Genomic DNA, 25,304 nt, shown 5'->3' with positions numbered 1-25,304 from the left:
AACCTCGAGAACACCCCTCTGCTTCCACACAGAGCGTTGCAAATCCATGCAATCTAATGTCATTTAATTTAGCGGGTAGATCGAAATTGGGAAGATCTCATTTTTTAAATGTTTTTGACCTGGGAAAATCCTGAAAACATGGCCAAATCTGATTGGATTTTAATGGATGTCTCCATGCCAGGGAAAGATTAAGGGCTTAATTTGAAATGCACCCGACCACTCCCAGATCCTAGCAGCCAGCACACACTGTGAAACTCCTCTGTTGACCCACAGGCAAACAGAGCCATTTCACTTAACAATGGCCTACACAATTTTCCCTATAAGAAATACAATCTGTACCAGAACAAGGAATTTCCAATGATCACATAACAGAGAACCAGTGAGTGTTTGTTGATACAGTAATCACACGCCACCTGTAATAGCTGGCTGTTTTGGAATCTGTGCCTGTCCTGCATACTCAGCCTATCTCTCCGCCCTTTTTAATAAAACACTGTCAGTGCAAGCTAATAAAGGAGGCTTTGCCTGCTGTATGGGCCGACTGACTGTTTGCATCCAGCCAATAATCTTGTTATCAGGCCGCAAGGCAGGCAGTCGCTGCAGAGCTGATGGGCCAGATCTGACCTGACTCATGTATGATGCTCGTTAACGCTAATCTCTCTCTCTCTCTCTCTCTCTCACACACACACACACACACTCTTGCTCTCTCTGCCCATCTTTATCCCTGTACCTCTCCCTCCCTCCTTGTCCCTCTTTCTCTCCCTCTCCTTTCCTTACTTCCGATCCATCTCTCTATCTCTTCCTCTTTGTTCCTCCTCCAGACATCGACGAATGCCTTTCCCCGGGGGTTTGCCACAGGGGTATTTGCAGCAACACAGAGGGCTCGTACACCTGTATGAACTGTGACCGTGGCTTCACTCTGGCGCCCGATGGGCTTTCTTGTGAAGGTACAGAACCCTTGGGACTAAACGTGAATGGCCCTCGCGCCGGACGTTATTCTCATGTGCCGACCACGGCACATTTTCCGCACGATAGACCGCCACCGGTAGACACAGTGCGGGTCACGATTTCCTGATATAAATCACGCTTGATAGCGTTGGAAATTCCCCGAGACCACTTTCCCTGAGATTTTGGATGTTTCCTATGGAGGGCGACATGAGGACCCGGCCCGGACAAAGGCCCCAGTGTTTCCTGGCTGTGGTGTGAAAAGGGAGTGCTGAACTCTGAACTGTGGGTGTGTCCCCTCTGTGTCCCCAGAAGACGCCAACGCGTGTGAGGACAGCAGCCAGTGCCTGAGAGGACAGTGCATCAAAGGCCCGGGTTTTTCCCGCTGCTCCTGCCCCCCGGGCCTGGAGCTGGCGGACGGGACGTCCTGCATAGGTACAAACACACACACGCACCTTGTGTGAGCCTGTGTGGATTTGGAGGACATGGGTCTCGGTTCGATCTCCTGTTACGCTCGATTTAGCCTGTTGTGGTCCGACTCTGTGTGTGTTTGACAGATGTGGATGAGTGTCGGTCGGACAGGATCTGTGGAGATGGGGACTGTGTGAACACGGACGGTTCCTACTACTGTATCTGCCTGGAGGGGTACGCTACGGAGTCAACGGAGGGCGTCAGCTGCCGAGGTGACAGAGAACACTGTTCTATACACAAATACCTGGATTCAAACTAGCTACCTATTGTGGTATGCCATTACCCCGGTTAGCACAGACTGGGGTGAGGTGGGCTAGTAGCTAGAGCACTGGGCCGGTATCCAACAGGTCGCTGGTTTGGATTCCCAAGCTGATAACGTGAAACATCGTGTAATTGTGGCCTTGAGCAAGTCACTTAACCCTAACAGCATGATTTAAATTTAGCGCAACCGCAAAAAGCCCCGTCTTCTGTCTGTGTGAGACTAGACAGCCGAGGCAATGTGACCTGTACTCAGTGACCCAGTCTCTCTCTGAGCTAACCGCGCCGCCCCCTCCCTGCCTGCTCCCCTCCCTGCCTGCTCCCCTCTGTTACCCCCTCCCCCTCTGCTCCTACTCTGGGGTGCCTGGGTGTCCACCGATCCTGTTAAGGCAGCAGGGATCAGCCCAGCCATTGTTTCTGATTAGGCTGTAGCCAGACATGAACCGTCTCACAACAGCCCCTCTCAGCTCCACTGGACCGGGTTTGATGTCATTCCAGCCGCACCCATTGGCTTGGTCACACCAGAGACAAAAAGAACAAAACACTGCTCCTGCTTGTTGGCCAGAGGGCTAGCGAGCCTTTCCGTGGAACCTTCTGGAGCGTTAGCTGTCAAAATACAAAGTAATGGAGCCCTCTGGAAGAATCAATATTAAAGGGACATAACTCTAAACGTCTGAGCTGCAGATTATTGATTCTGGCTTGTCGAGAGGTATGTAGTGTTAGCGTAGTCTGAATCACGAAACACTGGGCTGTACACTGAGCACGTTATCGCTCTGGATTGCCGTGAGGCAGGTACGCCTGGAGCAGCGGCACTCTCTTGGGTGGAAGGACTCTTGAAGGGGTGGTGGCACCTCTTCCAGGGCGTACATATGCAGCAGGCTCCTCCCCCTTCTGGCCCTGCACACAACCGTAGCGCCAGACAGCATCCACAACACTAAACAAGACAGGACTAACCTGCATACTCCCCTGGCCTTCTGCCACAGCAAATATTGCCCTTTAGTTACCCTATAAATCAGAGGCTGGGTATATTTTTATGCCGTCTGCTGTTGGGTGTGCAGCGCTGACATAATGGAAGCCAGGCCTCCGCCCCGTCCCTGCTGGGAGGTGGAGTGGTGCATGTATGGAGGGGAGTCCGGATTGGTTGGTTGTAACACAGGTGGATTGGCTGGATGGCTGCTTACAAGGCTATGGGCACTGGCGCTCAATGGGACTCAACAGTGGACTCAGTAAATCATAAAGATGAACTACTAATCATTAGTCAGTCTAGAGTAACCTGCCATGCAGCTCTGTTTGAGATAAATTATTGCTTTAAATGTTTTGTTGTTGAATCACACAGCTATTAAACTGGAACATGAATTGGGCTGCTCACCCAGTCTTTTCCCAGTCTGTTTGGATCCCGGTACCTCCATACATGTGTTTACTGTCTAAAGTCAGATATTTGTCTCATTATCAGCCCTTGGCACAAGTAGACGGGATTTTCCCTTATGTTCTATTTTAGTTGCTTTTCTGATTTGCCCCCACTTACTACTTCAGTCCAAATACCTTGTAACCTTGTAAATATGTTGTAATGTGGCCATTATCCACCAATCTACTGTTAATCAAGCATATAGCCATCATTATTAATTTTTACTAGTCAAAGAGAATGTTACCAGACTAATAGCTAAGGTACATACTTTTCTTTCACATATCCTGTTTACCAGTAACGTAAAGTGTTCCAAAAGGCCAATGTCTCTTCTCTCAGTAAGGCCTTGACCGTACACAAGTATTTTTATAATTGTGTATTGAGCGAACAGGATACTTAGTGAGCAGACACAGCGTCAACAACAAAGAACACTTTCACACTTTCCTGTATTCTTTTCCCGGATACTCTTGTCTATTTTTCTCCTTCCTTACCCCCCCCCCCCACCTCTACCTCTGTTCAGACATCGATGAGTGCAGTAAGGATGGCGTGTGCAGCCGTGGACAGTGCCTCAACACGGATGGCTCCTACCTCTGCCTCTGTGAGGCTGGCTTCAAGTACTCCCCAGACACAGCGGACTGCGAGGGTAAGAACACTCCGCCAGCTCCAGTGGCTCCCTCACTCCACCCGCAATCGAACATGTCCAACCCCAGCTGAAACACTGCAAATCTCGCAGAGTTGATCGAACGTTCCGGTCCATTTAGACCAGAGTCCTCCCTGTGTGCGAAACGTGGCCGGTGATTGGCTATGCAGCTGTAGCCAATACAGTGTTAGTGGTGATATTCCCTAGTTCTGCCACGGCTTGCGGGCCTTCTCTGGCTGTAGCCTTTCGTGAGGGGGCCCCTGTGAACGGAGCCCTTGCGCCCACTCTCCCCTTGGGAAGTGTGAATTACCCCAACTCGTGATGAAGGTGTCTCTCCCTCTGCAACACCTCCCTTCGTTCCTTCACAAGTTCTTGGGTTCCTGTGAAAATGTTGTTCTTGGCCGTGCCCGCGCCCTGCTGCTTCGCGCTGAGGACAGCAGCAACGCAGACCTCCTCCGCCCTGACTCATGCCGGCGGAGACATTTGTGCCGTGTGGAGTCCGGAGGGGTTTGGTGAGGATGTCTGCGTGCGTGCATGTCATGAAGCACATCTTTAAATGATTCCCTCTGGCCCGGGCCTACTCAGGCTGGGGTTTCGTGCCACTGTAAGCAGTATGGGATAGGACCGGTGTGTCCTGGTTCATGACATCTTCTTTCTCTCTCTCCACAGACCAGAATGAGTGTAAGGAGTTTGGGAGCTCTGTGTGCGGCACCTGGCGCTGTGAGAACACCGTTGGCTCGTATCGCTGCTTCATGGGCTGCCAGCCGGGCCTGTTTGGAGAGGACAACCCCAACTGTGGTGAGTCAGAGTGGACACAAGCTCTGAGCTTAGCGAACACTGAACAGGCAATGTACTTATTTAGTGGACAGCTAAAAGCACTTTCCGCTTGACTGCTCATTCACCCTGAGGTGGAGGAGGACAGGGCGGTTGTCTGAAAGAAGCACTCTGCATCATCTTGATGGCCACCTCGGCGCACCCCCACCCTAGAGAGATACTGATATCACTCTGGCAGGCACACACAGAGAAACTCATTTGAATCAAATGCTATCAGGTGCACCGGGCCTTCCTGGCCAGGGGAGCAAGGAGAAGGGAAATGGGCCCTGAAATTGGGCCACTTTAGAGAGGGAGTAGCGGTGTCTTCCGAGGCGGTATTTCAGGTCGGCTGATAACAGTGCCAGGTATCATCCTCCAGACAACGGGGCTAATGGAACCCTGTTGGCAGGAGCGAGGGGTGTAACCTGACCCAAGCTGTTTCCCTCTAAGTGGGACAGGGCCCTTCCCCCCAGGGTCTTGCCCTCAGTGACGGAGTCTGGTCACTTGGTCTGGCCTGGGAGGATGAGCAACACGTCTGGGTCCAGGATAGTCTCTGTGTCAATCAGTTATGGTAGCGATATGTCCTTTCTGTTTTAAAAGCAGGAACTGGAACTGTTGTTCGTCCCTGCTGGTAAACATATCACCTACATTAATCAACTCAGCACATAATCTGACATTGAACAAACACGCGGGCCAAGTATTATCTCATGGCAAATGGCTTCCAAACAGGCCTGGGCGGGACTGAAGAGTGTGAGAGCATGATCTAGTGGAATGATCTAGTGGGCCCAGATGGGGCAGCCAGGGTGTTAATTCAGCGAGCGTCACGCAGCCTGTTATATTCTTATTGCCATTTGGAGGTCATTTTGCTGTGTGCTTGAGTATTTAAGATGGAATGAATTTCCATGGCTCTGTTCAATGCTGTGCATTGTCGTGAATGTGTTTTGGACACAATGACTGTAAAGAGCTCCCTGGTCCTGTGGGGTATGTACAGGTGCCCTGTGGGGTATGTACAGGTGCCCTGTGGGGTATGTACACATGTCCTGTGGGGTATGTACAGGTGCCCTGTGGGGTATGTACAGGTGCCCTGAGGGGTATGTACAGGTGCCCTGAGGGGTATGTACACATGTCCTGTGGGGTATGTACAGGTGCCCTGTGGGGTATGTACAGGTGCCCTGAGGGGTATGTACAGGTGCCCTGAGGGGTATGTACACATGTCCTGTGGGGTATGTACAGGTGCCCTGAGGGGTATGTACAGGTGCCCTGAGGGGTATGTACACATGTCCTGTGGGGTATGTACAGGTGCCCTGTGGGGTATGTACAGGTGCCCTGAGGGGTATGTACACGTGTCCTGTGGGGTATGTAAAGGTGTCCTGTGGGTTATGTACACATGTCCTGTGGGGTATGTACAGGTGCCCTGTGGGGTATGTACAGGTGTCCTGTGGGGTATGTACAGGTGTCCTGCGGGGTATGTACAGGTGTCATGCTGTAGGTTTATCTTGGAATAAAGAACATGCAGAATCGTACACAACAGTATGTCTCTATATTCTCTCCTCAGGAAGTCGACCAGGACAGAGCAGCATGCATGTAGAAAAGTTAGTGCTGAACATGCCGTTAAGGCGTGTTTCTATGAGCCAGCTGCAGCCTTGCTATGTCTTCTTTGTTGCACTTGCCCATACTACTGGATAGTAGTTACGAGTAACTAGCTGTGTGGCTGAATCCCAGAGTTGAGGGTCCTGCTGAGAGCTGGCCAGATCCAGAACAGCTGCTCACCTCCTCTGTTTTACCATTTAGCATCAACATGACCGTCCCCTGCTCCTGTAGCCTCAATTCAATATACTCTGACTAAGTTGTGTGATGTGAATACTGTACGTGTTGCTGGTAATTGCATCAGGGGCCCCACTGTAGCCCTTCACTTTCTGTTGGGTCTCCGTGTTGTTGGCTAACCGTCTCCTCTCACTTAACTAACCACCAGCCGGGCTTTTTCCTCGGCAGCCTGACACCGTGGGCCGTGGGTGACCACACTGTTTAGACTGAGCTTGTTAAGAGTCAACAACCCAAGTCATAACATCCCAGAGCATCGTTAGCTCATGCCTCCCCGGTCCAGTCCAGTGGTGCAGCCAACCGTGGCCACTGACCAGCTCTCCCCGCACGTCTGTTCTGATGCCAGCCTTCCCTCCTCCCCCACAGACTCCACCAGTATCTCCCTGGGACATACACACACAGTACATCCACACAGAGAAGCACAGGCGTTGACTCACAGCTTCTGCTGGCCTCCAGCCCCTGGCCCTACTCTTTCAGCCTGGGCTTGGGGATCTGAGGACCAAGCCCTTTCGCCTCCATCTCACCCCTCCGCAGCTCAGCATCTCAGCACAATGGCCACTTGTTCCAGGGCATTATGGGAGGTTATGGGAGATGCTGCCGTCACCCCAATAAAGTGTCCGGGGGATGGAGCTCAATTACTCTTGATACTTTTTTGTCTGCTTGTAAAGATCATCAAATATTTACAGAGGCCAGACGCTATAATTTACCATTTCTCCAAGGGGCGTTGTTTTATTTTTACTCTCAGGCCTCCGATGGGGAAGCAGTTGTCTTTGGCTCTGCTAGCCACACTCATTTTGTGGTCATAATACAAAACGGGGAAATAGTCTTTCTCCTCAGCAGAGTTTCAGCTGCAACTGTGCTCTGTATTTTGGAGAATTACATTCAGCTGTAGGACAGCCTGTTGTGAGACTCTCCTGGATACTGGTTTCAAGACGGGCACCGTGCATTTGTCACTATGTTTGCGCTGGCGGAAAAATTGATGGCTCTCGTTTTTATCCTTCCTTCCCAGCTGCAGTTCGCCATTGTGGCTATAGATTTTTTTGTGGCAATGATTGTATTTAATAAGGCATACTGGTAGGAAATCATTTGTGATCATGAACTCTCCAACCTTCCACAGTCAAAATGTGTGAAAGTGTGATGTGTTTTCTGAGAGATTTACCATGCTGCGATTCAGATGTCAGGCAAAGTGCACGCATATAACGGTTGGACAACAGAATGGTTTCACCTATATATATATATATATATATATATACAGTGGGGAGAACAAGTATTTGATACACTGCTGATTTTGCAGGTTTTCCCACTTACAAAGCATGTAACAGACCTTCTCCAGATCCTTCAGGTTTCGGGGCTGTTGCTGGGCAATACAGACATGACCTTCTCCCATTCCTCCTCTGGATCATCCAGATGATCATTGGCAAACTTCAGACGGGCCTGGACATGCGCTGTATACATTATCTCACAAAAGTGAGTTCACCCCTCACATTTTTTTATATCTTTTCATGTGACAACACTGAAGAAAGGAAAAAATTAAGAGACCACTGCACCTTTTTCTTTCCTTTCCAAAAAAGTTGGAAAGGAAAGTTTTGAGTGAAGAACAGAATAGTTGAAATTAAGAGACCACTGCACCGTATTGAGGGGAGGATGGATGGGGCCATGTATCGCGAGGTCTTGGCCAACAACCTCCTTCCCTCAGTAAGAGCATTGAAGATGGGTCGTGGCTGGGTCTTCCAGCATGACAACGACCCGGAACACACAGCCAGGGTAACTAAGGAGTGGCTCTGTAAGAAGCATCTCAAGGTCCTGGAGCGGCCTAGCCAGTCTCCAGACCTGAACCCAATAGAAAATCTTTGGAGGGAGCTCAAAGTCCGTATTGCCCAGCGACAGCCCCGAAACCTGAAGGACCGGGAGAAGGTCTGTATGGAGGAATGGGCCAAAATCCCTGCTGCAGTGTGTGCAAACCTGGTCAAGAACTACAGGAAACCTATGATCTCTGTAATTGCAAACAAAGGATTCTGTACCAAATATTAAGTTCTGCTTTTGTGATGTATCAAATACTTATGTCATGCAATAAAATGCAAATTAATTATTTAAAAATCGTACAATGTGATTTTCTGGATTTTTGTTTTAGATTCCGTCACTCACAGTTGAAGTGTACCTATGATAAAAATTACAGACCTCTACATCCTTTGTATGTGGGAAAACCTGCAAAATCGGCAGTGTATCAAATACTTGTTCTCCCCACAGTATATGCCCAGATCGCCATGGTTCAGGGAATTAAATGTCAGGTTAAACAGGGAAACATGCATCCCTATAAAATGAATATTCCTCCTGATTCCTGGTCAATCCTGTGTGTCTAGTAACCCTGTTGGCCTGCATATGAATCCAGTCAGACCAGGTGTTGCCCAGAGAACCAGGCAGTAGGGAGAAGTGTGGAGGGTGAGCCAACGGACAACCAGCCCCACGGTCCCTCCACATTACCATAGAGTCCCCCCCACTTAACCTGCTCACCTGATCCAGCCTGCTTGCCTGAACTATCTCCAGGCTCAGGAAGGCTCCTGGGTCATACCATTAGGAGGGGGGTCGGGGTGGGAGGGCCTCATCAGCTCAGTACCTCTCATCTAAACTCCTCACACCACCTCTCAGCTGAAATCTACCCCTGGGGCGATTCACTCTCACATGCTTCTTGACATAACCATTGTGATCATGATGTGTAGAGTTTTATTATTCCTGCTGGACTGTGTCGGCGTTCACAGTCCTGTGTGTTGCTGAAAATGCTATTCCAACTTGTGTCATGAGAAATAGAGCATGTATTATTCATATTGCACAGGACACTAAGCCTGGTCATTAACATGTTCACTCTCTGACTGGACACGCAGACAGTCTTAATTGAAAAGTTTTGTAAGAATGTCAGTCCTGTGGCTATGCCATGGAAAGGCCATTAAAGATATGTGGCCCCCGACCTTCTAATTCCTCCCCAACATTATGATTTGATAGCATCACTACACATGTGGAAACGGGGGACATAGTTTCAATGTTTCAGATGAATGAAAATCTTAGGGCAGACACTGATTATTTCATGTAGCAGCTGAGAGCTTATATTACCATCCTGAGAGACCTCCCAGCTGGCTGCTTTTCCTAACACTCACCGTCCAAAACCCCACTTAAGCTTTTCACACATGCCGAAATGTTCCTCACACTGTTGGCGTACGCCTCACCTTCCTAAGTCTGTAGTTGAAGTCGGCGTGGTGCAATGGGCCTACAGCTTGTTTTCCCTGATCAAAGTCAACATTGCTAATGAACAGCCAAATGTTTTTGGGATAATTGCTCCCTCCATTATGTTTGTAAAGGAAAAACACGGATTTTGGTGGCTCTAATTTATGACCCCATGTCAGGTTTTATTTTAATCACGTCAGAGCCATTTGGCTGACATCGCTAGTAGTACTATTTAAGACCATCTTTGGGATGGCTTTCACTCTTTCCCTGACCCCTGTCCCCTGCACAGCAGGTCAAGCCTCCCAGAATGCACTCCTTTGTAATGTAATAGCGCAGCAGGGCCCAAGCCAAACCATCTCCGTCTCTGCTGAATGGGTTTTGTAATGTGTCGTTTTGGCTGACTCCCCTCCTTCCTCGAATGATACACCATTTACGAGAGCATAGAGACAGAATGAAAAGCTGCTAGACAATATGTAAATGTCATTTCATTTTTTTCTCTACAAATCTGCTGAAGTTTATGTATCCTAGGCGCCACTGTATTTCATTTTTTCCCAATTGATGTGACAGCAGGCTTAATAACACATACAGGGTTACTACTGTAAATGTCCCAGCGTTACAGTGGACTATCTACTGTGCCTGTCATTCTGTCATACTTGTAACTAACAGAATGCAGTACCAGATACTTCTCCATTTCCCCCCTACTGTAAATGGCCTGTACAAGATTAGTTTTTGCCGATTCAGATCTTTGGACTCTAATTAGAAAGGAACACACACAGCATGTGGTTTCGAACCAAGCAGAGAACCTGGCAAATGTCCCTCAGATTCCTCAACAAAGGTGCCCTTCCAGAAAAGAGTGAATCCTGCTGAATGTGTCTTTTGTGTGCCGTTTACCTTTCCGTGATCTCTCTGGGACCACATGATAACATGTGGAAGCCGTGTAGGAACACAGTCATTATCAAGTGTCACAAAGTCTAGTGACTAGGAATGTAGTCACTGCACCAGCAGATTAACACTGACCAGTGTATCATATGATTGACCTGGGAAAAACTAGGACTGAAGTGTGATCAAACCATATGTTTGTTTTTAAGCAATTATAATCAGCCTGGTCGCTCCGAGAGTATCTGTCTTTGGCGTCTGAATTGTCACCATACGCCAAGAAATACTAAATTATGGATGTAAGAAATTGGTAACAAATGTTCCCCTTGAACAGAGGGTGGTTTGGAATCAAAAGTATTATTATGTGGTCCAGTTATAACAGCTCTAAGGTCCACGCTTACCTCACCTTACACATTCAAATGTACACAGAACAACATCTTTCTCCTGACTTTAAGATCTATGCATATGCATGTGAGTGGCTGTATAAGATTGCCAGGTGTGGGCCTCATTGTCCTTTTGCACCAGAGCATCTTCTGAAGGAGTTCTGATCCTCTCCCCTGCTTAGATTGACGCATTGGACATGTTTGGAATGACAAAATACCCCTTTCCTGCCTTATGTGGAGTCTTCTTTGTCTGTAAACCAGACCCATGTTGTTACATAATCCAAGACGTCGCTGGCACAGTAAATGAGCAACAAGTCACTTCTCAAACCATAGACCCCAGCAGTGGAACCGTTAGATCCTGAAGGTTTCCAGATGCTGGTTCATACTTTAACACTGTAGCCATCATGAGAGGCAGCTCTTAAAAACCTTACACACTGATAGCCACCATAGCCGGCAGAATGGATTAAATCAAATAATCTGTGTCCCTTTAAAAGCTGTAAACAGTCCAAATCTCTCCCTGAGTACATTTTTTCCATTTGACGTTATGATGACGGTGATTGCTATTGATATTTTACATCGTAGCAGTAGTAGTATTTATTTTAGTAGTTGCAACACAGAGGTCATTAGCAAGCCAGCCATGTGAAACGTGGTACACACGCGCACCAGAGAAACACTGGAACGCGGCATTGCTTTGTTATGCTCATCTGGGCGCTCTCCCTTGTTTAGACATCGACGAGTGCGTGAACGAGACCATCTGTGGAGACCACGGCTTCTGTGAGAACACAGACGGGTCGTACCGGTGTCAGTGTGACCAGGGCTACGCCAACCCCCCTGCGGACGGCGGAGCACACGGCTGTGTGGGTGAGTGACCCTTAAAAAGGGTATGTTCAAAACCAGATGTCGCGTCCGCTTGCTGGGTACCCGCGTGCGCTAGGCCTGCGCGGTGCATTGTGCATGGACGTGTCTGTACAATGCACCTCATGCTGGTGTCTGTACGTGCTCTATATCCCTTGTGTCTGGACTGTGAATGGCTTTAATACATGACAAACCCCCCCCCCCCCCCCCCATCCCCCCCCGCCCGCCCCCACTTCCCGCCCCGTGCAGACATCAACGAGTGCGAGATGAGCACAGCGCTGTGTGGAGAGGCCCTGTGTGAGAACGCGGATGGCAGCTTCCTGTGCATCTGCCCCAGCGACAATGAGGAATTTGATCCCATCACCAGCCAGTGCCGTCTGCAGGGTAACACAGCACACACGGAGACTAATGGGACTTAAATCCCATTCATCCTATCGCTGAGGGATTGAGTTTTCACTGTCTTAATGAGGCGTATTACATTATCATAACACCTGGGGAACTAAAAGGGCACAAGTTATTTAGCTATTTAGTGCCTATTTCTATTGGGCAAATCTGCTGTTTTACTTTGTGCTTGTTGGATGGGGAAGAGTTATGCTGTAGCCCTAAAAGGTTAAATGCATTACAGTTCAAGTCCACAAAGAACAAATAGCAAACTAATCTGCTGTGTTTAAAGCATGACGCACTCCAAGCTCTCCTCTAAGCCAGACTGTTGGTACACTGAGCGGCTTATGGCAGCCTACCCAAAGGAAGTGCCCGGACACACCAGCGGTCCCCCAGGGCAACACAGTATTGCCCTTTGCTGTCATACTGTATTCCATGGAGATTGCCTCCGTAACCAAGTGAGTTGCTGCTTAGACATCGCCCTGCCCAAAGCTGGTTTGGCAAAGCAAATAAAAGCAAATATCTGTTGGATGAGGGGTGCTGCTTCCTTTTATAGCTGATGAGCAAGATTGGACTGACCCGAGGAAAGACAAGAGAAGATTGACACCTCAGGAGCCCCCAGTCGATTAGACACTATTAAAATCTTAACCTGTGTGTTTGGGGATCTTGGCATGTCTAACAGCCTCTGCCTGGTCCACAAGCTATGCTTTTCCTGAGTCCCAGTACTGCATGTCAGAGCTTGAGAAAATGTAAATCAACCTAACCTCTCCAGCATGGTGATCCGGAATGGCAGACATATTCATGAAGCCTTTCCCTCTTGAGATTCAGCTGTTAGTTCGGCAGAATAATTCAAATTCCTAGGGACTGTCACATCTTGTCATGGTCCCACAATCTCAGATGGGAGGACAACCTCACAGCGATCAGTTGGAAGGCCCGCCAGAGGGTTGTACTGCTTGAGGCAGCTGAAGAAAAACGAACCTCCCGGTCAGTCCTGATCTAGCTCTACACCATCTGGTTTGAGTTGTCTGCTTCTGCGGAGGTGGAGCTGCCTGTTTAACGGTCTGCAGAAGGGGTCACTGACTTCCACCTGCCCTCCATCTTGGTCCTACAAGGAGGCTAGGAGACATGCAGGCAAGATCACCGCTGACCCCTTCATTTGGGCCACCCACTTTTCTAAAGATCGTCCTTGTGCAGGCAAGCAGTACAGGTCAATCATGACCAGAACATCCTGCAACCTTAACTCTGTTTGTCTTGTGGTGTGGTCCTCAGCAAATGGTCATCTGTCTCGCAGAGGCTAACAGGACTATGCTCAATGCATCAAGACAAACAAAACAGCTACCCCCGAAATTAAAAGTTGTAGACAAACCATTTTGCTGAAAAAGTCTTCATCACTGACCTCAGAGAACGAGTGCACCGAGGGAAATGATACATTTCAGTGCTGGACATGATAAGCCACATGCTCTTATTGGGGGATTTCTCAGCTGGTATTAAACCCCAAGAATGCCTTGTGTACTTTGACCACATTCCGCTGTTTGCTTTTGACATGTGGTAATCAATCATATGCGCATTAATGGTGTGTTGACACAAATGCCAATGTTTCAATTTAGCTAATCCTGGTGTATAGAATTGAAATGTGTAAGACCATGTCTGTGAAATGAGTGTGTGTCAGCCAAAGATCTCTGGCCTAATCCACTATCAGGATTCAAACATTGGTCTCATGGCTTTAGTCTTTACTTTTCAACACTGAAGGTGGTCAACTAGTGTCACAATTAATTAAGCAAATTCCCCTTACAGTGATTTACCAATTCCCCTCTGTATTTATGTCACATGTGCGGTCTGATTGTTTTACAGCTACTGCACACGACAGTCACACTCCTAAGCCAGCCTCCCCCAAGGAGGAGCAGAGGAAGGAGTGTTACTACAACCTGAATGATGCTAACTTCTGTGACAACGTGCTGTCTCGTAACACCACCAAGCAGGAGTGCTGCTGCACGGTGGGGACTGGCTGGGGGGACGACTGTGAGATCCACCCGTGTCCTGTCACGGGGAGAGGTAGGCCCACTATAGTATGTCACGGGGAGAGGTAGGCCCACTATAGTATGTCACGGGGAGAGGTAGGCCCACTATAGTATGTCACGGGGAGAGGTAGGCCCACTATAGTATGTCACGGGGAGAGGTAGGCCCACTATAGTATGTCACAGGGTGAGGTAGGACCACTATAGTATGTCACGGGGAGAGGTAGGCCCACTATAGTATGTCACAGGGAGAGGTAGGACCACTACAGTATGTCACGGGGAGAGGTAGGCCCACTATAGTATGTCACAGGGTGAGGTAGGACCACTATAGTATGTCACGGGGAGAGGTAGGCCCACTATAGTATGTCACGGGGAGAGGTAGGCCCACTATAGTATGTCACGGGGAGAGGTAGGCCCACTATAGTATGTCACGAGGAGAGGTAGGCCCACTATAGTATGTCACAGGGAGAGGTAGGCCCACTATAGTATGTCACGGGGAGAGGTAGGCCCACTATAGTATGTCCCAGGGTGAGGTAGGCCCACTATAGTATGTCCCAGGCTGAGGTAGGCCCACTATAGTATGTCACGGGGAGAGGTAGGTCCACTATAGTATGTCACGGGGAGAGGTAGGCCCACTATAGTATGTCACGGGGAGAGGTAGGCCCATTATAGTATGTCCCAGGGTGAGGTAGGCCCACTATAGTATGTCCCAGGCTGAGGTAGGCCCACTATAGTATGTCACGGGGAGAGGTAGGTCCATTATAGTATGTCACGGGGAGAGGTAGGCCCACTATAGTATGTCACAGGGTGAGGTAGGACCACTATAGTATGTCACGGGGAGAGGTAGGCCCACTATAGTATGTCACGGGGAGAGGTAGGCCCACTATAGTATGTCACGGGGAGAGGTAGGCCCACTATAGTATGTCACGAGGAGAGGTAGGCCCACTATAGTATGTCACAGGGAGAGGTAGGCCCACTATAGTATGTCACGGGGAGAGGTAGGCCCACTATAGTATGTCCCAGGGTGAGGTAGGCCCACTATAGTATGTCCCAGGCTGAGGTAGGCCCACTATAGTATGTCACGGGGAGAGGTAGGTCCACTATAGTATGTCACGGGGAGAGGTAGGCCCACTATAGTATGTCCCAGGGTGAGGTAGGCCCACTATAGTATGTCCCAGGCTGAGGTAGGCCCACTATAGTATGTCACGGGGAGAGGTAGGTCCACTATAGTATGTCACGGGGAGAGGTAGGCCCACTATAGTATGTCACGGGGAGAGGTAGGCCCACTATAGAATGTCACGGGGAGAGGTAGGCCCACTATAGTATGTCACAGGGAGAGGTAGGCCCACTATAGTATGTCACGGGGAGAGGTAGGCCCACTATAGTATGTCCCAGGGAGAGGTAGGCCCACTATAGTATGTCCCAGGGTGAGGTAGGCCCACTATAGTATGTCCCAGGGTGAGGTAGGACCACTATAGTATGTCCCAGGGAGAGGTTGGCCCTCTATAGTATGTCCCAGGGAGAGGTAGGCCCACTATAGTATGTCCCAGGGTGAGGTAGGCCCACTATAGTATGTCACGGGGAGAGGTAGGCCCTCTATAGTATGTCCCAGGGAGAGGTAGGTCTCTATAATATGTCCCAGGGAGAGGTAGGCCTACTCTTGTATGTCCCAGGGAGAGCTAGGCCTACTATAGTATGTAATATGTGCAGTGAGATTCCCAAGACTGATCTATTATCACCATTTAAGAGATATTCAGAATTTATATACAACTATTTGTTTGCTCAACACTGTATATGATTCATTGTCACAGAAAAGACAGATTATGTCTGTCCATTTATTCTTGTTTCTTTCTCCAGCCGAGTATGACCAGCTATGTCCACACGGGATTGGTCTTCTGCCCCTGACTTCTTCTTCCCAGAGTCTAGAAAAGCAGAGTTTCAAAGGTAGTTTACTACCGTTATATCTCGTGAAGTCACTAGCTTCTGTTTAGAGCTTCAAAGTTTGTCTCTATGCCATTATTTTGGTCCAACACAAAGAACATTGCTGTTTCAGCAACCCTTTTATTTCCACCCAAGGCAACAGTTAAAAAAGTTCTGCGTAATTTCCCACCTCATTTATGACCTTCTTTAAAGCTAGCCCTTTATGCCATGACGGGATACTTGCATACCTAGCTAATTAAGCACAAGTTTTGTGCATCCACAGCTTGTTCTAATAGAGCAGGCTGGCTCAACAAGGTGCCATGCTCATTTATAGCAGTCATTTGAGGGGTCCAGCATTTCAGGATCAGCTTTTTTTGGTCAAGCTAGCTACAGCACACATTTCATCGAGGGCCTATTATCTGCTAGTTCCGTTTTTTTTACTTTCAATATAAACTTAAGAAAACCAGTTCAGAGTAGTTCCTAAATAATGAACTTTATTAATCAATCAAGTACAAGGAATAAACAAAATATCACTGAGTATGACGTCTGTGCAATAGGCGCTGTGCCGGAAATGAGCAGATTCTAATATGTAAATGTGAGATTTCAATGTCTACTACTGATTATTTCTTCATCCCTCTCCTTCTCTCTGTTACCAGATGCGGACGAGTGTGAGATGTTTGGGCCAGACATCTGTAAGAATGGACGTTGCTCCAACATCTTTTCCTCATACTCATGCTTCTGTCGTACAGGCTTCTACTACGACAACATCCGTCTGGAGTGTGTAGGTGAGTTCTCGTCCGGTGAAGTCTCCCCCAGTTCCACGGAATCTGCTCTAAATGTCGGGGGTCATTGACTACGTGTGTTTGCTCCAGATTATGACGAGTGCCTGACGGAGAGGTTGTGTGTAAACGGGGAGTGTGTGAACACCCCTGGCTCTTTCAACTGCTTCTGCAGTCCACCTCTGGTCCTGGACATTACTCGCCGCCGCTGCATAAACCTTAACATCACAGAGGGTACGGACCACTAACGCGCACACACACACAAACACACACACACACACAAAAACAGACAGATGTACACGTATGTACGCATATATACCCACACATGCACAGCGTAGAGTTTCTGTCCTTGTAACCCTAATCCCAGCATTACTGTAATAATCTAACTCTAATAATCTATGCCTAAATTTTGTTCTTATGCCCAACCCTAAACCTAAGATGTAATGCCTAGGTGTATAAGTAACTTAAATTGTAAAACTAACCCAAATGTACTATACATTGCACCCTAAACCTAACCACTAATCTGGACATTGACTTAGTCCTCATGGGGACTGGCAGAAGGTCCTGATAGGGGCAGATTCTTTCTACTTTTACTCTCCTTGTGAACACTTCTGGGCCTGTTATGGTCTTCAGAATGAAAATGCAAACGTGCACACACAAACAAACACACACACGCGCGCTCACACATACACAAGCAAACACACAATCTCACACAGCAGCAGTGGACTCTTGCAGACGCTGATCAACGACAGAATGAACCCCGGCTCATCCCGTTCCAAACATTCTCCTGAAGGCAGGCGGCCAGCTGTTTGACATTAACAACATACAATCATTAAAACACTCCTCTCCCTTTCCACTTCTGCTGAATGTCTGTCTGTTCCCTTGTTTCAACCCTGGTCCCTTCCCTGTCCCCTCTGTCCCACACACCACAGAGAACGTTGAGCCTGATCAGGACCACGGTTCGGATATCTGCTGGATGGGCCTGACAGAAGGGACTGTCTGTTCCCAGCCCGTTTTAAACAAGAGGACCACCTACACTGAATGCTGCTGTCTCCATGGAGTAGCCTGGGGCGGAGAGTGTGCCTTCTGCCCCACTAGGGACTCTGGTTAGAGACAAATGCCAAAGATAGTTGTCATTCATACACTTATATTGCTGAAATCACTTCAGTGACCCGTGATTCATTGGGATAGTTTAACTGCAACACTGTGTCTTTGTGTGTGCATTGGATCAGATGACTACGCAAACATGTGTAACCTGCATAGGCGAGGGGGGTCTGACAGTCTACGAGAGAGGCCAGGTTATGAGTACGGTCCTGGGGGGCCCTATATGCCCCCGTACTGGGACAACTACGGAGCGGGGCCCATCAGTGGACCGGGGGACATCTACTACAGCCCGGAGGACACCCAGGGTATCCCACTGTTCACAGACGACTACATCTCACGCGTGAGAGACAGAGAGCCGCCACCTCGCGTCCCCGTCCACAGGCCGAGAGAGTTCCAACCTCGTCCCGTAGACCCGTACAACGGTGACTGCATCATTTTATTGCAAATACGACATTTCCCACTGTAGGGATTTTGAATTGACTGACATGCTGTTTCTGTCCAACCAGACGGCTTCGAGGGCCTGAGAGCGGAGGAGTGTGGGGTCCTGAATGGCTGTGAGAATGGCCGCTGCGTGCGAGTGAGGGAAGGTTACACCTGTGACTGTTTTGACGGATACGAGCTTGACCTCACCAAAATGGCCTGCGTCGGTACGTTGCTTTTCCATTGTCATGAACCACCCACATTCAGACTCAGACAACGGTCTGTTTTTGGAACAGAGAAACTGATTGTTTCTTTTGGGAATTTCTGAAAGATGGATTATTTCTTCTGGGAATTTCTCAAAAGTTCATTATTTCTTCTGGGAATGTATAGATTTCTGGTAAGAAATGTGTAGGGAACCCTTTGATCTACTCAGTTTCTATGTACGGTATGTTTCGGGCTCAAACCCTGCTGTTGCGGTGAAGAAGTCTCCCCCAGGTTTTTGCATTTTGTTGACAGGTCTTGGGGTTCTCTCTTAGTGAGGTAACTCACCATACAATATCACGTAGTCCAATGAGACTCTCGCATTTACAATCTTGATTAGTTTTTTTTTGTTTTTTCATGAGAAAATGATCAAAGTACTCTACAAGGGGATTTTTCTTTACCCTCTTGACTGAACTTGTAGAAACAACCTGCCAACAGGCCAAGAGCCCTTGAATTGCAGCCACGCTGTGTAGTACATGGATATTACACGTTTTAAATGTGCCGTGTTTGTTTAGTTAGGAAGTGAAACCCTTCACTCGTAATGATGTGCTGAGATTACGGAATGGAACAGGAATCTTTCCACATAGAGAGCTATCAGCCTCAAGGCCGACAGTTTTTCCAGAACACAAAGAGAATGGAGTGGATTCCCACTCTGTGGTTCTAATTTATGAAAACACTTGTGGGAGCGAAGCGTCCCTTCCAAGCGTCATGGTATAAATACCACCAGCATTTCCCGCACAGAAATGACATAAACAGAGGGAGGAGGGTATTTTGAGTTTGACGGCAGAGAAATGACAATCAAACTTCTCATGCCAGATTAGGAAATAGAAACCACTTGAAGGCCAACAGTGAAAATACATTTTATACAGTGTATTTTAGTGTAAGCAAAAACATCTGACTTGTATCATCTGCTGTATGTATGGTCAGACAGAGTTCAAGTCATATCAAACCCAAACACGCAATATGACGGCATGCCTAATTTGGGTAAAAAAACGTTTTAACCTTAAAGCGGCGCAGCAAGAAGGTGTGTGTGTGTGGGTGTGCGTGGAGTGGAGGCGCTTTAAGTGAAAGCAATTCTGGTTGAAACTCCAAATTTTGGTGAGTAATGATATTTTCACATAGTTTGTAGAATTGCCTAAAGGGAAGTTCAGCTGAAGGACCCTGGGTGTCAGAAGACAAACGTTTGCACCTGTTTCCAGATAACCTGACTGTCCATTCTAGCACCCTTACTGTGCGGGCCACTCTCTGGTACTGCGGGTGTGAACAGCCACAGTTGCTATGAAACTGGTTTATTGTCCTAACACTGCATGTCTCCGTTCCCTGCAGATATAAACGAGTGTGAGGACATCAACGACAAAGTGGCGCTGTGTGAGAACGGAGTCTGTACCAACACTGAGGGGTCGTACAAGTGCACCTGCCTGCCTGGCTTCCAGGCCTCAGCTAGGCCTCATGAATGCATCCAAGAGGTCCCGTTGTCTGGCCTTAAAGAAAAAGTTGCAGGAAACTAAGTTTGACCTCCTCCACCATCGCCCTCTCTTCGGGTCTGGCACTAAACCTCCATCAAGAACGCTAAAACGTCCATGCTTGTCCTCTACACACACGCGCACACACACGTTGTCTCATTGACTCTTTGGTATGTTCTATCCACACGCATGAACATTTTCACAGGCGACCAGGATCTGTGCAGTGAATGTATTCATGGGATATCCTATTTCTTAAGATTTGCATTTGCCTTAAAGGGATTTCATGAGGACTGACCTTCTATTCAGTGACCCCGGGCATACCTATTTTCTGCATCTGTTTTGTCCTGCATTTGTCTTTGTGGTTGATTATTTATTTCAGGTACATGACAAGGCTCTGCAAAGTTAGAAAGAAAACCATTTCAGAGGGCATATACAGTATGATTTATATTGTTTTCTTTGTCTGACCAATATACTTCACTAATGTTGAGGAGGATTTGTTTTTGGAAGCTGGATGATTAAACCTGGAGGAATCTGATTGTTGTAAGCATGCCACATGTTACATTCATATTGTGATATAGTAAGCACATTGCTGTAAGTCACTTTGAAACCACTTGTTCTTCGATCTGCGACCCCTTCCACTAGTCCACTTTGTTTCTCTCAGTCTGGAAAAACACTTGGACGTTCATAACAGGGCAATCCTACATTGTTCATCCCTTAAACTAAAAAGGCTCTGGTGGCAAAGTAGCCAGTCTCAAGAGCAAGAACTGGGATCAAACAAAGTCCAGCCCATCGTCACAGGCTATCCCAATGTTGCTTTGACCTATTGCAAACGTATACTGAGGACAGAGAGAGAGAAAGAGGATTGAGTATGGAATGTTGTTTGAGAGCATTGAGTATAGGCTACTAAAGGCTGTAAATGTATATGATGAACTATGTGATATGTTGTATAGTGTCCACTAGCCTTCTCCTACTAATCAGAGAGTAGTAGACACGCATTAAGCACATATAATGTCCTGTGGCAAAAGAAAACTAGTTTACATTCAACCACATTCATAATTTACGTCAGATCCCATGTAAGAACAATTCAATTGATGCATCTCTGAATGTGAGCACAGGCTTTGTTGAAGAGGTTTGGGATATTTTGTACAGATCTAGTACTATGTATTAATTTTTTGTTACATTCTAATAATGCATATAGTGCAACCAATACTTTTGTTTGACATAGAACGTTTTAAAAAAATCCAGCATTACAGTTTAGCAATGTAGATTTATATATTTCTGTAAAAATGATTTTAAACATATCTTTATGTATGAGAAAAGTGGTTTACACTGTACCAGAGAAAGTGTATGTATTCTGCCCTGTGGAGCAGACATTGAAATGTAATTTTAGGGAATGGCAGCACTGTTTTCAACGCAATGTGATGCCATTGATCCTACAAGTACAATACAAAGACAAATGCCTTTTGATTTGCAAGCATTACTAGATTGTGCCCTTAAAAGTCCACCTTTTGCCTTTAAAACAATCTTACTGGAAACATCTAATTCTAGTGATATTTTCCAATTAATATAGTTACTACTATTAAGCATTTCCAAGTAAACATTGCCCTTAGAAACACACAATTGCTGATTGGTTATGTTCTCAACCTTTCTATTCATAGAGATCTTGCCAGCACCTATATTATACATATTTGGAGGATGCCTTTGTTCAATGACTGATGCCCTTAACCTGCATTTAAAGATGTTCACTGTACTATATATATAGTCTACTGTATGATTCATCCCTCCACACATTGAGGTAAAACACATTTTGAACATGTATTTGATATTATTTAAAGCTTTGTAATCCACCATTTGTGGTGTATGCCATGGTCAATTAAAATATCATGCTCATTCCTTTTGTTTACTTATCAGTCATCAGAATTAAAATGTAAAATATCAACATTTGGCTCCCTTATCTGTGAAATATGCTACACACATTATACAATAATGGGGGGGGCTAAGCCCTGAATGTATTGTGATCCTAGCAACGCCTCCTGTCTACTTCACGAGATGCACGCGAAATGTTTTTTTTTGTTTTGTTTTTTTATTATAACAATTATCAGATACAGAAGTAAAACAAACAACACACTAGCACTCGCCAGGGGTACAAAGATATAGAATAGAATAAGACAAACGCATAATAAAGCAAATAATTGGGTTCACAATACCGAAGTTAACCAGTGGCGTTTTTATATGTACAAAATTGGTGGGGCACAAACCATTTCAAAATATAGGATACATACCGTAAAGCTACAAAGCTCCCTCTTGCTACTGATGTGTTTATTTAACAGATCAACAAACAGCGTGGCTCCACAAAACACTTTTAACGACAGAGCGGCTTGCTTCTACCAAGTGTTGTTGTACGCATACTGGAGAGAGAGAGAGACCTTGTGTAATTGCTCTCCTTCTCTCTCACACGTAAAATTACCACTGTCACATTTACAAACCTAAATTAGGAATGCAACCAAGCTCAGAACCAATGTGCCTACAGGGCCATACGCGAAAAGCAGATCAACACCATTGAAGGCCACAACGAAGCAGAAAGACAACTTTTTAGGGATACAGATCCATTCTATGACAACAACCTTAATAGATAAGCATGGACACACTGACACTCGTCACCATCTATATCAATCGAACCAGCACAATAATATGACCAATGCACGGACCAGCACCACAAAGGCAGGATGATAAAATATGCTTTCACTCACCAAGGCTGAGGGCTCACTTGAAGAGAAAGGTGGCACGGCGGTTCTTCCTCTGGGCAAACTTTTTGATGACTTTGGGAATTAAGTCATGTAGCTGCTGAATCAGCTGGCTTTTGATGGACAACATGGACAATGCGTTGAGTCGCGGCTGTCCCATGGTATTGCAAGTGAAGGTTTTTACCCTCTTCAAGGTGGAAAAGTTCCTCTCTGACCCGGATGTCGTCATAGGTGTTGTTATGATAATTCTCAGCAGAGTGACGGCCTCAGCAAAAGCCTCCTCTAGGTTTTTCTCATGGATGGATCTTAACAGAGACAGGGCCGTCTCACCAGTGTGAAGCTTAGTGTGGCGGTACAGAGTGGTCAGCTCAGACTTCAAATTTTCCTCATTTCCTAGAGGCCATAGTTTTACCGCACAGTCAAGCTCAGATGTATGGAATGACAGGACAAATTGTGGGAAGAGCGAGCTGTCAACCAGCTTGGCACCGATCAGGTGGTCACTTTGTGAAAACCTCTGCTCCACCTGGGAGATGACTGTGTCACATGCCTCCTTCATCACCGGTGCTGTGTTGGTTACTCGGCCTGGCGTGTCTGTTCCATCGTGAACGGTGGCAGCCCATTCATCAGTTTGCTTCCGCGTATTCTGGACATTCTCCTTGAAAATGGTGAGCACACTGGTAATCCCAGATGCACTGATTCTCCGTTTTTGCAGTGTTGTATAAAATATCAACTTCTGGCCAAAGGAAGGAAGAAAAGAAATTCCAGCAGCTGCTGAAAGGCTCGGCCCCAGAGTTTCTTTGACAGGCCGTGTGCGTCACTTCTGGTGGCCTCATCCCATCCTGGTTGTGTGCGTATGTCCTCCATACACAGGAGCAGTTCTACCTTTAAAGTTCCATCGTACAGCGGGTGGCCTTGGAATGCGTCTCTGTGTTGCCTCAGCAAGTGCCGCAACACGTTTTGGAGCGCCAGAGAAAAAGGTGGCAAAAGCAGTTAAATCTGCAAAAAACACCTTCAGGATGCTCATCCTTGATGAACAAAGTTGCTGCAAGGTCATAAATTCTTCTTTGTGGATGAAGCTGTATTCAACCTGGCAAAATTGGTCAGAGGAGGTGGAAGGTTTATGACCACCATCCACATGATCCAATGCCTCTCTTGGATGCAGTGAATGCAGGAGGCCTGGACATCTCTCCTGAAGATTGCCAGGGATGGATGAGGCACGCAAAGAGATTCTTTCCCAGGTGTATTGGCCATAAGGTGTGTTATGGATGAAAACGTGTGGCCCAGTGCAGCACACAGGGTTGACAAGCATTGTAATACATCTGTTTCATTTGGACCATATGCTAGGCATATTCATAGTGTGTATACACTTTTTGTTTGTTTAACAGTACTGGAATTGTTTATTTTAGTGGAATTACTCAGCAAAAAGCAAAAACCAGTAATTTGCTAAAATCCAGCAAATTGTGTTCAAGCATATTGCAACGTATCTTCTTTATTTCTTTACATTTTGCAGAACATTCTATACACTACAGGTTTGCCACTCTTCATTTGTAAAAATGACTGTTGATTAATCTGAAAAATACATGATATTAAAGACAAATCGCCAAATTTTCAAGTGGTAGCTGTTTTTGGAGTTTTGTAGGTCATGATACTATGAATGACAAAGAGTGCATATTGTGAGACTGATAGCTTTCATTTGGTAGGAAGATTTGCTTTTGAGACATTTAGGATGTGTATTGCAAAGTTGCATGTTATTTTGATAAATGTATTTAGAGATTTGCAAATGTATCCGCAGTATTGAAAAATGCTTGTTCGCGATAGTAAAAACTGTATTGCAGCCCTGGAATTTGAGGATATTTTTTGTTTAAACTTAGTATAATTTACTATATGCAGAGATATAGAAAAAATTAAGGATATTCCTTCAAATTGCTGCATGTCTGATTCATTCTTGTTCCGTTTACTTCAGTACAGTCAATAATGTGAGGTGTTATTCAAATTCTATAATCAAAAACTGATCTATGTGAAAAATAATTTTAAAAACTTACAAGATAAAAGTAATTTAAGTGTTTTCTAGGTTAGTGTGTTAGTGACAATGTGCTTCTGTGTGAGAATTGTTGCCAGCGCTACGGTTGAACAATTAAGCTTATTTTGAGACAGGTAGGCCTAAGAAGTGTTTTGGTGGTTTTAGTGAGTTTTGGAGGCGAGATTAACTGTTTGGCCAAGATGCATGTTAGAATGCAGACTGTGAAGAGTTTTGCAAAAGTGGTTTCAGTACTGACCGATGCTTGTTAGCAATCGGGGAAAACTGTAACATGCAAAATCCTTAACGTCGTTCTACACTTTTGTTGGGACGACCAACCATAATTAGCAGACCAGGACGCAAGTGTGTGGGTCATTTAATTTATGTTAACCTGAGCAGCAGTCCCGTTCTTGCGCATATAATGAACGGCAATATTCCCAAAACATTGTGAACAAACTTACTCTCACTGTCCTCAGTGTCGACGGATTTAACGATTCTAGATATATCCGTAACTGGCGGTTAC

The 25,304-nt window shown here is 46.6% G+C and overlaps 1 protein-coding gene across 3 annotated transcripts in view; it reads left to right on the top strand.

Moving 5' to 3' along the window:
- Window positions 1-21,959, top strand: part of LOC105015695 (latent-transforming growth factor beta-binding protein 2) — a 112,475-nt gene extending 90,516 nt beyond the window's left edge. For all 3 annotated transcript variants that reach the window (XM_020054289.3, XM_010879027.4, XM_010879026.4), the window contains 15 exons: window positions 819-944; window positions 1,255-1,377; window positions 1,500-1,625; window positions 3,594-3,716; window positions 4,383-4,511; window positions 11,549-11,683; window positions 11,927-12,061; window positions 13,910-14,110; window positions 15,931-16,017; window positions 16,650-16,778; window positions 16,866-17,006; window positions 17,705-17,878; window positions 18,005-18,298; window positions 18,383-18,523; window positions 19,884-21,959. In XM_020054289.3, the coding sequence (XP_019909848.2) occupies window positions 819-944; window positions 1,255-1,377; window positions 1,500-1,625; window positions 3,594-3,716; window positions 4,383-4,511; window positions 11,549-11,683; window positions 11,927-12,061; window positions 13,910-14,110; window positions 15,931-16,017; window positions 16,650-16,778; window positions 16,866-17,006; window positions 17,705-17,878; window positions 18,005-18,298; window positions 18,383-18,523; window positions 19,884-20,065 (2,246 nt within the window). In that variant the 3' untranslated portion in view covers window positions 20,066-21,959. The remainder of the gene's footprint in view (window positions 1-818; window positions 945-1,254; window positions 1,378-1,499; window positions 1,626-3,593; window positions 3,717-4,382; window positions 4,512-11,548; window positions 11,684-11,926; window positions 12,062-13,909; window positions 14,111-15,930; window positions 16,018-16,649; window positions 16,779-16,865; window positions 17,007-17,704; window positions 17,879-18,004; window positions 18,299-18,382; window positions 18,524-19,883) is intronic.
- Window positions 21,960-25,304: the final 3,345 nt, after the last annotated feature.

Source organism: Esox lucius, chromosome 15 (assembly GCF_011004845.1).
Source record: "Esox lucius isolate fEsoLuc1 chromosome 15, fEsoLuc1.pri, whole genome shotgun sequence".
Lineage (NCBI taxonomy): Eukaryota > Metazoa > Chordata > Actinopteri > Esociformes > Esocidae > Esox > Esox lucius.
Note: the sequence above shows the minus strand (reverse complement) of the source record. Positions and strands in the feature narration are given on the sequence as shown.